Genomic DNA, 11,768 nt, shown 5'->3' with positions numbered 1-11,768 from the left:
ACCATTTTACATGTTTTGACTCCTTTGTCCTGAATTTTGTACACCCATATTGATGTCATTCTAGAAGAAAACTGGTTCCATGTCCACCCACTCCATCTCTTCCAGTGACCAAAGTCTGTCTCCTCAGTAGGTAAAATAAAGTATTCTGTGGAGTGTCTCATCATCTATGGAGGAATAATGACAGCAGAGAGCTGGCTCTTGAGAAGCCATTAATTAATTTCAAGTCTTCAGGGACTTTAAGCTCAGCTGCACCTTCTCAGTCCTATGTTATGTATTCACCTGGGAGATAACACTGGAAATGTGGGGAGCACCAGCTTCGGAGTGACACTACAGCCTTTTTGCTGATTCTTTGGTTGCCTCTTCCTGCAGAGCTGCTGGGGTGTCAGCAGCAGGGCTCACGCTAGGAGGCTGCACTGCTGGTTTAACCACAGATTTGTCCTTCTCCTAACTACCTCATCCTTCTAGTTCAGCTGCTTCCACCTGGAGCTGCCACAGCCACTGTTATTCCTGCTCCGAAGCTGACTGCTGTAGCAGTAGGTTCATTGCAGGCATCATGCATATGCTCTGGCCCTGGGTCAGTTGAGTTCAAGACAGATTTAGTCTGCCCTTTGCTGAGCGGGTGCACATCTGAATCTGTCCTTCCAAAGATAACAGAACTTCAGGCACTGAGCTGTTTGGTTTGCATTCTTTGAGATCTGTGGTTTGGTTGCCAGTAACTTTAATAGAGCTGGAATATAAATCATACTGAATGTAAAACATTTGGGCTTCAGTGTGTCGGGCAGATATCCATGTAGAGAGAAGGGTAATTAAATCCTCTTGCATTTTAAACCTTATAGAATAATGCTCTGGCTGAGGTCTTGCACATATGGGAATTTTCTCTGGTGAAGCCTGATGAGTCGTTGTTCTGGTTGCCAATAGTGTGGATAAATAAAAGGTTTAACAATTAGGAAAAAAAGGAAAACAAAGATAATACACCTGTCAAACTTTTTGTATTATTAATGCGCAAGTGGAAAAACGTTATGCTTGTGCATGCTGTTGCCCTTAGTACCAGCTGTTGCCTGTGCACATGGATTGGTATTTTTCATCGGCTGAACGGCCTTGCTGCCAGCAAGCACTTTAACAGGCAGCGTCGATAACAGCAGTCTTCCCACACTCCATACAATTTAAGCTATTCTTCAAATTAATAATAATACTTAATAAAGCTTCATCTCTCATTTGCAAAGAAAACCTTCAATTAATGTTAATCAGCCTCCTCAGAATGTGATCAGGCTGGGCTCGTAGCTGGACGTGCCGAAACAGTTCAACTGGCAGATGGAGCATTTTCCAACTATTCTAATTAATGACTGCTCATTTCAAATGTTAATGCAATTAAATAAATAGGCAAAACAAATAAAAATAATATACGTTATGAAAATGCCACTGTCAGAGAGAGTTTTGATCCAAAAAGTAAGCCTCCTTGAAACCCAAAAAGAGCCCAAACATCCTCTCCTGGCTGAATAAGGACTAAGAAACGCAGGGCCAGCTTTTGTTTCTTGCTGTTTCCAACCATTTATATCACCTCCATTTTAACCTGCTGGCATCAACTGAGTCATTGCTTCTTCAAGTGTTAGAACATTTTTCTGCAGAAAATGGGAAGGGATTTCTTTCACATATTATGGGCTTTTTTCCATGTAAGATTCAAACTTCCCCTGCTTCTTGCCTTTTCTATTTGAAACAATTGCCTGATTCTTTTTTTGAAGAGTTTTATTTTCTGTGAACCTTGTATACCATACCACTGATGTAGTACCACATTTGTTTGGGCTTATAAAGAGTTCAATTAGCCCCTTAATGCCTAGTTCAGTCACAATTAAACCTTCCCTGTTGACTCAGGATTGGTCTTTCTAAAGGCAGTGGAGGTGTTTTTAATTATTCATTCTCTGGTTTGTTTCTTACAGCAGTCTCAGCTGTGCTTTATTATTCAAAGGTTAATGCAAACTGAGAACGGGGTAAATTAAATTTGTTTGGCAGCTAGCAACCTGATGTATTATAGACACTGTGAAATATGGATGGCAGCACTTCTGCTATTGTGACACTTAAAAAGCCAGATTTTATCTTTAAAACAATTGCTAGTTTTGTTACTATGACTGATAGAAAATGAATGTTCCATAATGTTATAGTCTCTGTAACCCATTTTTGTTGAGAGAGCAACGTAGTTTAGAAAGCGAAGAAGCATTAACAGCTATTATAGAAAATTGATGTGGGTACCATGACTAATGAAGTACACTGCACAGTACTAAGTCACACAGTTGTACGCAGGGAATCATACAGTCAGATGTTTTAATGAAGGGAGCCCAAGGAATTTCAGGTGAAAGAGGGTTTTATTCACTTTCAGTGAAAAAAATGAATAGTTGAGCAGTGAACATGACTTGATGTCATATAATAATTGTATGCCTTGGGTACATTGTAAGGTGTGGAGCATAGCCAAGAGCTTTCATCTGTTCTACACACGGAGTTATTTCACAAACCCTTGTATGCTGTGGAAATCTTTATTGCAAACATAACAAGAATTGCTTCACAAGAAATGCCTTAAGACAGTACCACATCACTTGTTCGAGATACCTACCAGTGCTGCCTTCCTCCGAAAAATTTTAATCAGCTATCTAGAAGTCACTATCCCAGTTGATCCTAATTAAAATTCAGGTCCTGTATCAGTGACTGTTATCAGAAGGCTGTGAACCAAAAAGAAATCTTCATATTCCTTAAGAGGCCATTCTGAGTAAAATATGTATTTCTATGGACAAGCATTATGTTGTATGAAAGGAGAATGTGTTGGCTTTCAGAGGAGTCCTGCCCAAGAATTTTTATCAGCTAGAATTTTGTTTCATTTTTTTCATGGATTCACCATATGGGTGAGAGATTTTTCTTGTTTCACACAGGATTATGTTTTGTACATTTTAAATATTATTTTAGTATTGTGTTGTTAACTAAGAACTTTGAATTAACATAATCCAACAGTTTAACCCACTTCCTGTTTATATTATTTTTAAGATAGGGTAATGATTTCAGAGTAAAGGAGCTTTCTGTGCTAGTGACTGGAGAGCTTAGGTTAGTAACTTAACGAGTGCAGCTGCAAGGTCATTTGTACCCAGCTCAGTCCTTAGTACAGTCTGTGCTGTATAATGTGTGTAATTACACTGCTACTGACTGATGAGGTAGGTGGATGAGGAGGCAGGTGAAAATAGGATGACTTGTGAAGCAAGACACTAACAAGACTTCTCAGGAAAGTCTCTCTATCCTTGCACTGTAAATACTTCACATCTGCCCACTAAAATATTTGAGATAAGGCAGTTGGGAATTTTTCTGTGCTTATTTGAATAATTTATAATGTGATTTTAATACTTCATCCTAGCTGAATATATCACTTCTCTGACAGAGCTTAGGACATCAGTTACATGTTTTATTGGGGACTAATTTAATGAATGTGATACACAATTTTAACTTGTGGTGTTATTGCATAACCAGCAGTACTACTAGTAGTAGAGTATAACTGATGCAGTATATGCTTGATTGTATGTGGTTATTATGGTTTTTTTTGTTTTCTATTTTAGTGCTGGACCCAAAGGAGACAACATTTATGAATGGAGGTCAACTATACTGGGGCCTCCAGGGTCTGTATATGAAGGTGGAGTTTTCTTCCTTGACATTACCTTTTCACCGGACTATCCTTTTAAACCACCTAAGGTTAGTAGGAGGATACTGAAAGTGTGATAGGAGTCCTCTCCTTCTGATATTTTTTATGTGCATGTTGGTATATCATTTTAGGATGAAACATAAAACTTTCAAAGAAATAATGAATATTTAAACTTGACAATTTTGATGGAAAGAATTTAAATAGCTGCCTAAAATTTGCCTGCATGTTGCCAGTATAGCTGAGTGGATATGGATTTATTCAGCAAATTGTTGCATAATTTCCAGCAGTTATTTGTTTGATTTGGATTAGTTTCTAATATGAAAGCATTTATATGAGAGTTGCACCCTTTATAAGCAGCTGAAGATACTTAATCTTTCCTGTTGACCCCTATCATTAACCAGGGATCTATGGCTGGCTGACAAAAAATATGCACCTTTTGAACCACCCCATATAAATTACTTCTGCAGATGCAAGATGGACTGGTGTTATGAAGTTATAAGCAATTGCTTTACATCAGTTTTCCGGAAGAATGTGGAAATATGGCACCAAAGTCAACAAATTGGAGTGATAGACAGAGATTTACAGAATTCCTTACAGATTCATTTTATAATGTTGTCAATAATGACACCAACCATAAATGTGGAACTGTATCAGTAATGTGAAGGTGACAGATCATTACCATGATTGAATGTCAAACAGGAAAAATCTAGTGGTCAGAAAGACTTAAAAAACAGAAGTGGAATGGAATGCAGCACTACAGAGTGTCATCGACAATCAACAGTAATAATTGCTGAGGGAGGCTGTCAAAATGGGGCTTTATTGGGTGATCTCAGGATTATTACAAACCGCCTGCCTAATGCATCTATAAAAAAAGCTAATATACTACTAAGATGCATCCTCTGGCATTGCCTGTAGAGATAAGGAATTACCAATGTCATGTACAAGACACTTGTAAGACCTTATCTGGAAGACTGAGTGCAAATCTTAATACACATGTTCACAAACAGGAACAGAAACTGGGAAAATTTATGCTGCAGAGCTGTTAATAGAATCAAATAAATTGATGGGCCCATCTTTCATGAAACAAAACTTGCCACTGTGGAAGAGCTCCATAGAAGGAGCTGTGGGAGCAAGAGATATTTACCTTCTTTTTGACACATTTATGAAAGGGTCAGTGTGCCATATTGGTCTGTAATAGCAGGGTTTTGCTTTAAAAGAGAGAGTAGCTGATTCCTATTCGATTACCGTGAGTAGATTATTGAAAGATATGTGTTTATAAATAGAATTTTAATGGCATAATAGTAAGATTTATGGCAGTTAACACCAATATAATCAAGAAAAGATTTTAAAAACAAGATATGTGAATTCAAAGCCTTTGTCATTCTGTAAACTGGACTTTCCCAGCCAGTGACCTAAAGATGGGTCAGTATAGCAGTACTAGAGATGGTCTAATTTTGTTTCCCACTCTTAGTGTTCCAGTTTAGGGAAGCTTTGAGGTCACTGAGACATCTTACAGGGTTTGTACACCTTGCTGACTGCACTTTTTCGTCTTTAGGCAACTGTGGGTGCACAGTGAAGAAAGAATTTGAGACTTTGTAATGCCTCCATAATTAGTTACAGCTTTGGGCACACTGAGCTGGGTGGTGCCCTGTTGTTCTTGCCTCCCCCCTAGCCCAGGCCAGTCCAGACTTCTTACTGGCTGTTTTGCAAGATCTGTTTTAACAGGCCCCATTTACTTGCTCCTCTCCTGGACTTGGTGTTTTTGTAGTAACTGTAATGCAAGGATTACATTCAGTCCCCCCAAAAATTAAAATTCTATTATTTAGGGGATAAAATGGCTTTATTGAGTATAAAATAGAGTTTGAAGTTCTCTCATAGATCCAAATCTAAATATGTAAAGAACTAGCTCTGAAAGACAGGTTGCAGGGAGATCTTTTGTCATTCTCTCTGGTGAATCTGGTGAATATTGAGACAGTATATGCAATAGGCATCCTTTTCAAATAGAAGGTAAAGGTACAGTTTGCTATTTCATCACAAGGTAAAGTCTTTCTCAGTCTACACTCAGTTGTGTTCGGCAACTGTGTTATTTTGAGACATGAGTAATGCAGTTGTGCATTGGTTATTAATGAAATGTCAAGCAAAGAGGTGGTTCTTGTCCTGCTTTGTAATAGATTTTTTGTCTGCCTTTATCTTGATGCCAATTGTCATTGTAAGAAATGTGTGCATATTAATCATATGAAAAGGATGAGAGAATTGATGATGCCATATTGTGTTACTAAAAGGCCAGTATTTATGATGAGGGAAATTGTTATTTATTAGAAAGCAATGAGTGCATGTGCATGGGGGTCTAATGTCAGATAAAACTGTGTCACAAGCGTATTCTGTACACATGGATTCTTATTCTATTAGCTCCAGCCACGGTTCTAAATGAGCCCTATTTTCAGTCCTGCTGTAGGATCTCTCAAACTGTTGCTGTTTCATTACCCCTATTTTCCAGACCCTGCAAAACTGATTCATAGGTAAAAGAGTTTGGGGAATCCCTTGTACAAAGCAGTGTGGGAAGATGACTGCTTATCACAAGATAGCTGCTGCCAATTAGTATTGTCGGGAAAGGGTGGTTAAATATGTTCTCCACAAGCTTATTTCTAGCAAAAGAAAGGTAGTGGGTATGTGGAAAGTAACATATGGCCTCACGGCACGGTGCTATCTGTGTCACTGGGTGTTGACATTTCTTCTACTTCACCACAAGATTTGTGATATTTGGTGGTGTTCTCAAAATCATTGGTTCTAGGGTTATGGGAATAGATCATCTTATATTTTTTTCTAATTATAGTCCCACTCTTTACAGCTCTGTCATCTTAAAAAATTTAGAGATAAAGTACAAGACTGCAAAATGTACTGAGAAAGAAATAAAATATATTCCTGAGTGCTGGCAAGATTACCTTCCTGTAAGAACATAGCAGAAAGGGTCAAATTCACATTTATCACTATGATTGAATTAATACATTACTCTTGAGATTCCTGTGAGCCATTTTCATCCCTCTTTCACTATGAAGTAAGGAAACATTTAAATGAGTATCATCAAAATTGATCTTCAAAAAATGTGACCACAAAAGACCTGGGAAGAAACAGAAACTGTATTTCCCAGATGCAATTACTTGACCCAGCCTGAGGTTCCAAAGGCAAATGCCCATGTCACATAACATAGTTACTCTTAAAAGGCCTAACCCACAGTGTATTAAAATCTGCAGAAAGATTTCCACAGCCCCTTTTCCTTAGCTGTTACCAGATGTTGTGCACTCCTTTACCAATCATTTGTGTGTTGCACATGGATGTTGGGAAGGGTAAAATAATTTTTTGTTACTATAATTAAAATACATTTGTGTGTGTGTTACCATTGTTTGGTGTATTGTACAAAGTTCTCGGTATGTTCTAAAAGATCCAGATTGCTTCTATAAATACTGTTGGTGCCTGTTCTGATCACTGGGCACCCTGTGGCATATTGAAAAACATTAATTAAAATAAAATTGAACAACTGAGAGAACATTTGCATATGAAGAAAAGATTTTGACCGATATTTGGAGCAGTTCTTTTAGCAAATGTATAAAGTAATTTACATTTGTTCTTCTGGATAGTTAACCTGCTTTCCTACTTTATCACATAAAAGAAAGTGAATCACTCTTCATTCAGGTTTTGTTTAACAAAGTATCTATCCAAACTTTCACTTCTAGGTATTTCATCAGTTTTTACACCTTTGTAGCCTTTAACATCATATTCTCTTAAGATTTTAAAGTTTTATCTCGATTGTCTATATTCTCTAATTATACCATGTCATCCAGTTCACATTCTGGGTTTTGCATAGCCACATATCATTGCCATCAGGTTTCCCTGCCAGTCTGCACCAATGAGTCTCTTCCCTATAGATCTATAGTTTTCTTTTTTCTGTCCTTGTCTGTCAGTGTCTTTCTAAACTTAAACCATAGGCATAATATTAAATTACATTGCACTTCAATAACACAGAAAATACCATGTGGTAAGTCAGAGTGTAATTTGCTCTCACAAATTCTTCTTTTTTTAATTGCTCTCACATTCATTTTTTACCCTTTGAAGTCAGTCTGTCTCAGTATTTCAACTTTGTCTCATGCCTTGAAACTGGACTCCAGATTTTTCGAAACAGAGGCCACTGACCCTTTCAGCTCTGCTTTCCTTTTGAATCAATGGCATTTGGCTTCACTCACAACTGCAGAGGAGGGAGTTGTTCTTCCCCAAAAAAGTTTATCTATGTGTGACCAATGCAGCCTGAGCAGGAGTGATAGAGGGCCAGCCCAGCCTAACTCCTATTTAGCTCTATGACCAGAAAACATGATTTTTAGCACAGCTCATCTGTGAACTGACAAATTAGCTTTGGCTTTCTGGGAGGCTCTAATCAATTAAAAACATTTCCTTGCCTCCACTGTGAGTAAGCTGCTGTAGCACTGCGGAAATTAGCTGAGCACCGTGTTGGCTGAGTCAGCAAGAAGCAGGCAGCCTGCACAATTGTCATTCTCTTCTCAACTGCATCCTCAGTATCATATTGCTTTTATGAGATGCCAGATGGGAGGAAGGTATGGAATAGACAAAGTGAGGCGTAGATGTGGACATGATCTCACTTTCTGCTAAAGGCCAGTTGCTGCTGAGGCTTCAGTCTCAGTCACAATGTGAGGTTTCACTTCAGCCCAAAAATACAGCATCTCCCTTGCAGTGCAGCAGGCTGAAAAATAGAGAAAGCTGTGCCACTTAAAGAAATGAATAAAAATACTCAGATGACCTGCCAAAGAAATAACCTTACTTTTTTTTCAGTGCCTTGATGACCCCTCAACCTTTTTTTAGAATTACTTTTGAGATTTCTTTTTCCTGCCAACTATCGTCCTTTCATCCTTAATGGATTCAGACACTTCATCCCTTGGCTTTAAAAGAGGAAAACTCTCTCTCTTGCTCTTTCTTCAGGATATTGAATGGGATATATAGCTACACATAGATGTCTCTCGTGGGAGGGGAGATGTGTGTATATGTGCTTGTATGTGTGTATATATGTGTGTGTGTATATGAGTAGAACGTACCACATCTTTAGTCAGCCTGATCTGACAGAAAGAATTTCAGTTCAATTTCTGTCCTCAGTCCACGTAAGAAATTGGTGAATTCCCCAAGTATGCAAGCTTTTGATCTGAGGTCCTTAGAAGTTTAGCCATCACTACAAATTAACACCACATCTTTATGTACACTATAGTTATTGAAGGAAAGGCAATAATTTCATTACCCTGCATACTGTATCTCTGGAGAAGGAAGCCTTGACAAATCAGGAAAGCATACCAGGGTCTTTTATACAGGTGTTTGTAGAAAAATGAATGTTCTTCAAGAGAACATCCCCCCTAGGAATTGTCTCTGCAGTGGTGTCTGCATTTTCATAAGAATAATCTTTATTAATAACTTCTACTCTCATATTTGACTACGTTCAGTCTATTACAGTGTCAATTCAATTTAGCTGCAGCTGATACAATATAGATATATCTATCATTATCCTAGTACTCTGCTAGCTTTATTTTTGAATTTGAGTGATTTATAAAATCTCTTAATCCCAAGTCTACAATTAATCTTGCTAGGGACTTTAATCTCAGCTGACTGAAAAATGGTTCACAGGACTTGAAAGCTGCAATAATCTAAATCACCTCTAAATCAAAGTTAAAATAACAGAAAACTCTGTTTCTTCTGTGTAAATCTCCTATGTCTATCGACTGACTGCAAAATTGTTCTCAGCATTTGAAAGCTTAGCTGGTTTAAATCAGCTGTTGGACTGCAAGGGGCCCCCTTTTTTCCTTTGTAAATACAATGCACAGTGGCTATAGAATCTGGTCTTAATGGCAATATTAAACATTTTTTAATACATAATTGTCATATAGCACTAATCTCCATGCACTAAATATCCTGTGGTAGAAACTTTCTATCTATTTCATAATTTCAGCCTCATATTTGAGGGGCAGGTGTTCTTATTCCTGGGTTCTACTCTACATTTTCATATTTATTTTATATATGATTGTCTGTTAAGGACACTTTAACCTGCAGTGTAATAGAAAAATAGTACTTACAAGAGTAGATGTGAAAAAATAAGCATTCCTTGGTACTTCTAAGCTGAAGTGTTAAAATGAACCATACAAGGCAGACACACTTTAAATTGCATATGTCACTATTAACACAGTTGAAGCTCTCAAACTCGGAATAACCTTAAACACAGCCTGTTTGATCATCACTATTTACCATCTTTGCAACCCTAGTGCAGGCAGGGCTTCCATCTACCTCCTCTTGCCCCCTCCTCCCCAGATATTGCCATCGTATGACCAGCCTTCAAATGCAATGGTTTCCTGTCACTGTTATCCCTTACATTCATTTGCCTTGTCATACTTCTTTCATAGCCTCTGTCACATCACATTAGGCCTCAGTCCCATCCTGTGCTGCTCACAGCTTTTTTCAGCTGCCTCCTGTCCTCCCAATCCTCCTCCTCCTGATGGTCTGGCAGTCCCTCGCCTGGTGCATTCCCACACTGCTGCCTCCCCCTGCCCCTTTGCTGTGCCTCCATGCTCCCTTGTTCTTCTCACCCACCCTTTCGATTTACATCTTCTTGCTGAGAGCAGCCCGTGGATCCTTCATCCATGACAATAAATGGAGTTGGCAGGCTTTCCCAGCAAGCACAGTGTCTGGATGTTTGCAGGCAGAAATCAGATGCACAGGAGTCTTTGAGAGGGAGAAATGGGCAACTACCACCAGCAGACCATTGTCAGAGCCAGCAGTATGAGCCTGAGTCCAGTTCTTCTTCAAGCCTCTCTTCCCAGGCATGTGAACTGGCTGAGTGCCGTTCCCATGCATGCACCACCTGCAGTGAAACAGTTTGTTCCATAGGTCTGATCCCTGGAAGTGTTCACGGGCACGTTGGATGGGGCCTTGAGCAACCTGGTCTAGTGGAACACCTGCTCATGGCACGGTGTTTGGAACTAGATGATCTTTAGGATCCCTTCCAACCCAAACCATTCTATGAGTCTGTGATACCTTCAGGTAACACTGAATATGTAGGGCAGTGTACAGCAGTACAGGGCTTGGGACAGGTCAAACCCAGGTGGCTCCTTAAGAAACTGTAATGTCTCTCAGAATTACAGAATCACAGAGATTTAAAGTGAAGGGCAGATATGCAAGCAGAAATATGTTAGGCCAAGGAGAGAATCAATAACTACATTTTATTTTTAATAAATGCAAAAGACACATTTGATAGGGCAATGCCACATAAGTCTCTGAGATTTCCATTAAATTAATTTATCTGATAATTCTTCTAGTAACTGGCAAATTGAATTGCCATTTCTTCTAATGAATAGCCTTCTTATTCACTCTGTATTTAATATATTCAGTTATATAAGTAGTTTCTATTGATTTATTTAGTCTTCATGAAATGTGCTCTATCCAACTAAACTCTTCCTGGTTTCCCTCTCCAAAACTTTCTTCCAATTTCCTATGAATATACACAAAGTACATGAGGCACCTCAAGAGAGCCTGTAGAGGCATCTTATGGGGAATACCTTCTGCCTCACAGCCGTGGTTTGCATACCGCTTGCCAAATATATTTTCATAAGACAACTTGTGTTGTCTATTGGATGTCTCAGAAGCTACATAATTCTGCTGTATCAAGCATGTTTTACTACTGCATACAATCCATGAAATCTAAAAATATATCACATGTCACAGTTGTTTCTTGTCCTCTTTTATACACAGAAATATATACACAGATGTGAGAGCAGACGAATTGATCAGAACAAAAATCTACTAGTTTTGAGATCAATCCACCTAGGACTTCTCATGTAGGGAACACCTAAATACCCAAAGGCTGTTAAAACTGAGTGAGAAAAAAAAGGCCCATGTTTCTTTAGAATAAAGTTTAGGACCCAAAGTGCCTGCCACAATCTTCCTGCTCAGCCCAACAGCCAACAGCTCCATGCCTGGAAAATGAAGGAACACTCTGGCAAACTCAGAAAGGCTTATGTGACAGACAATACAGTCTGCATGCTTTAAACTTCAAAAG

At 38.7% G+C, this 11,768-nt stretch overlaps 1 protein-coding gene across 1 annotated transcript in view; it reads left to right on the top strand.

The window, feature by feature from the left end:
- Positions 1–3,587: 3,587 nt before the first annotated feature.
- Positions 3,588–11,768, top strand: part of LOC103809650 (ubiquitin-conjugating enzyme E2 E2) — a gene marked incomplete at its 5' end in the record, with an annotated part of 37,430 nt that continues 29,249 nt past the window's right edge. Inside the window, one exon of the mRNA XM_009082505.1 lies at positions 3,588–3,720. Within this exon, the coding sequence (XP_009080753.1) occupies positions 3,588–3,720 (133 nt within the window). The remainder of the gene's footprint in view (positions 3,721–11,768) is intronic.

This window comes from Acanthisitta chloris, unplaced genomic scaffold (genome assembly GCF_000695815.1).
Source record: "Acanthisitta chloris isolate BGI_N310 unplaced genomic scaffold, ASM69581v1 scaffold13399, whole genome shotgun sequence".
NCBI classification, from domain to species: Eukaryota; Metazoa; Chordata; class Aves; order Passeriformes; family Acanthisittidae; genus Acanthisitta; species Acanthisitta chloris.
The sequence above is the reverse complement of the archived record's forward strand: the minus strand, read 5'-3'. Positions and strand labels throughout refer to the sequence as shown.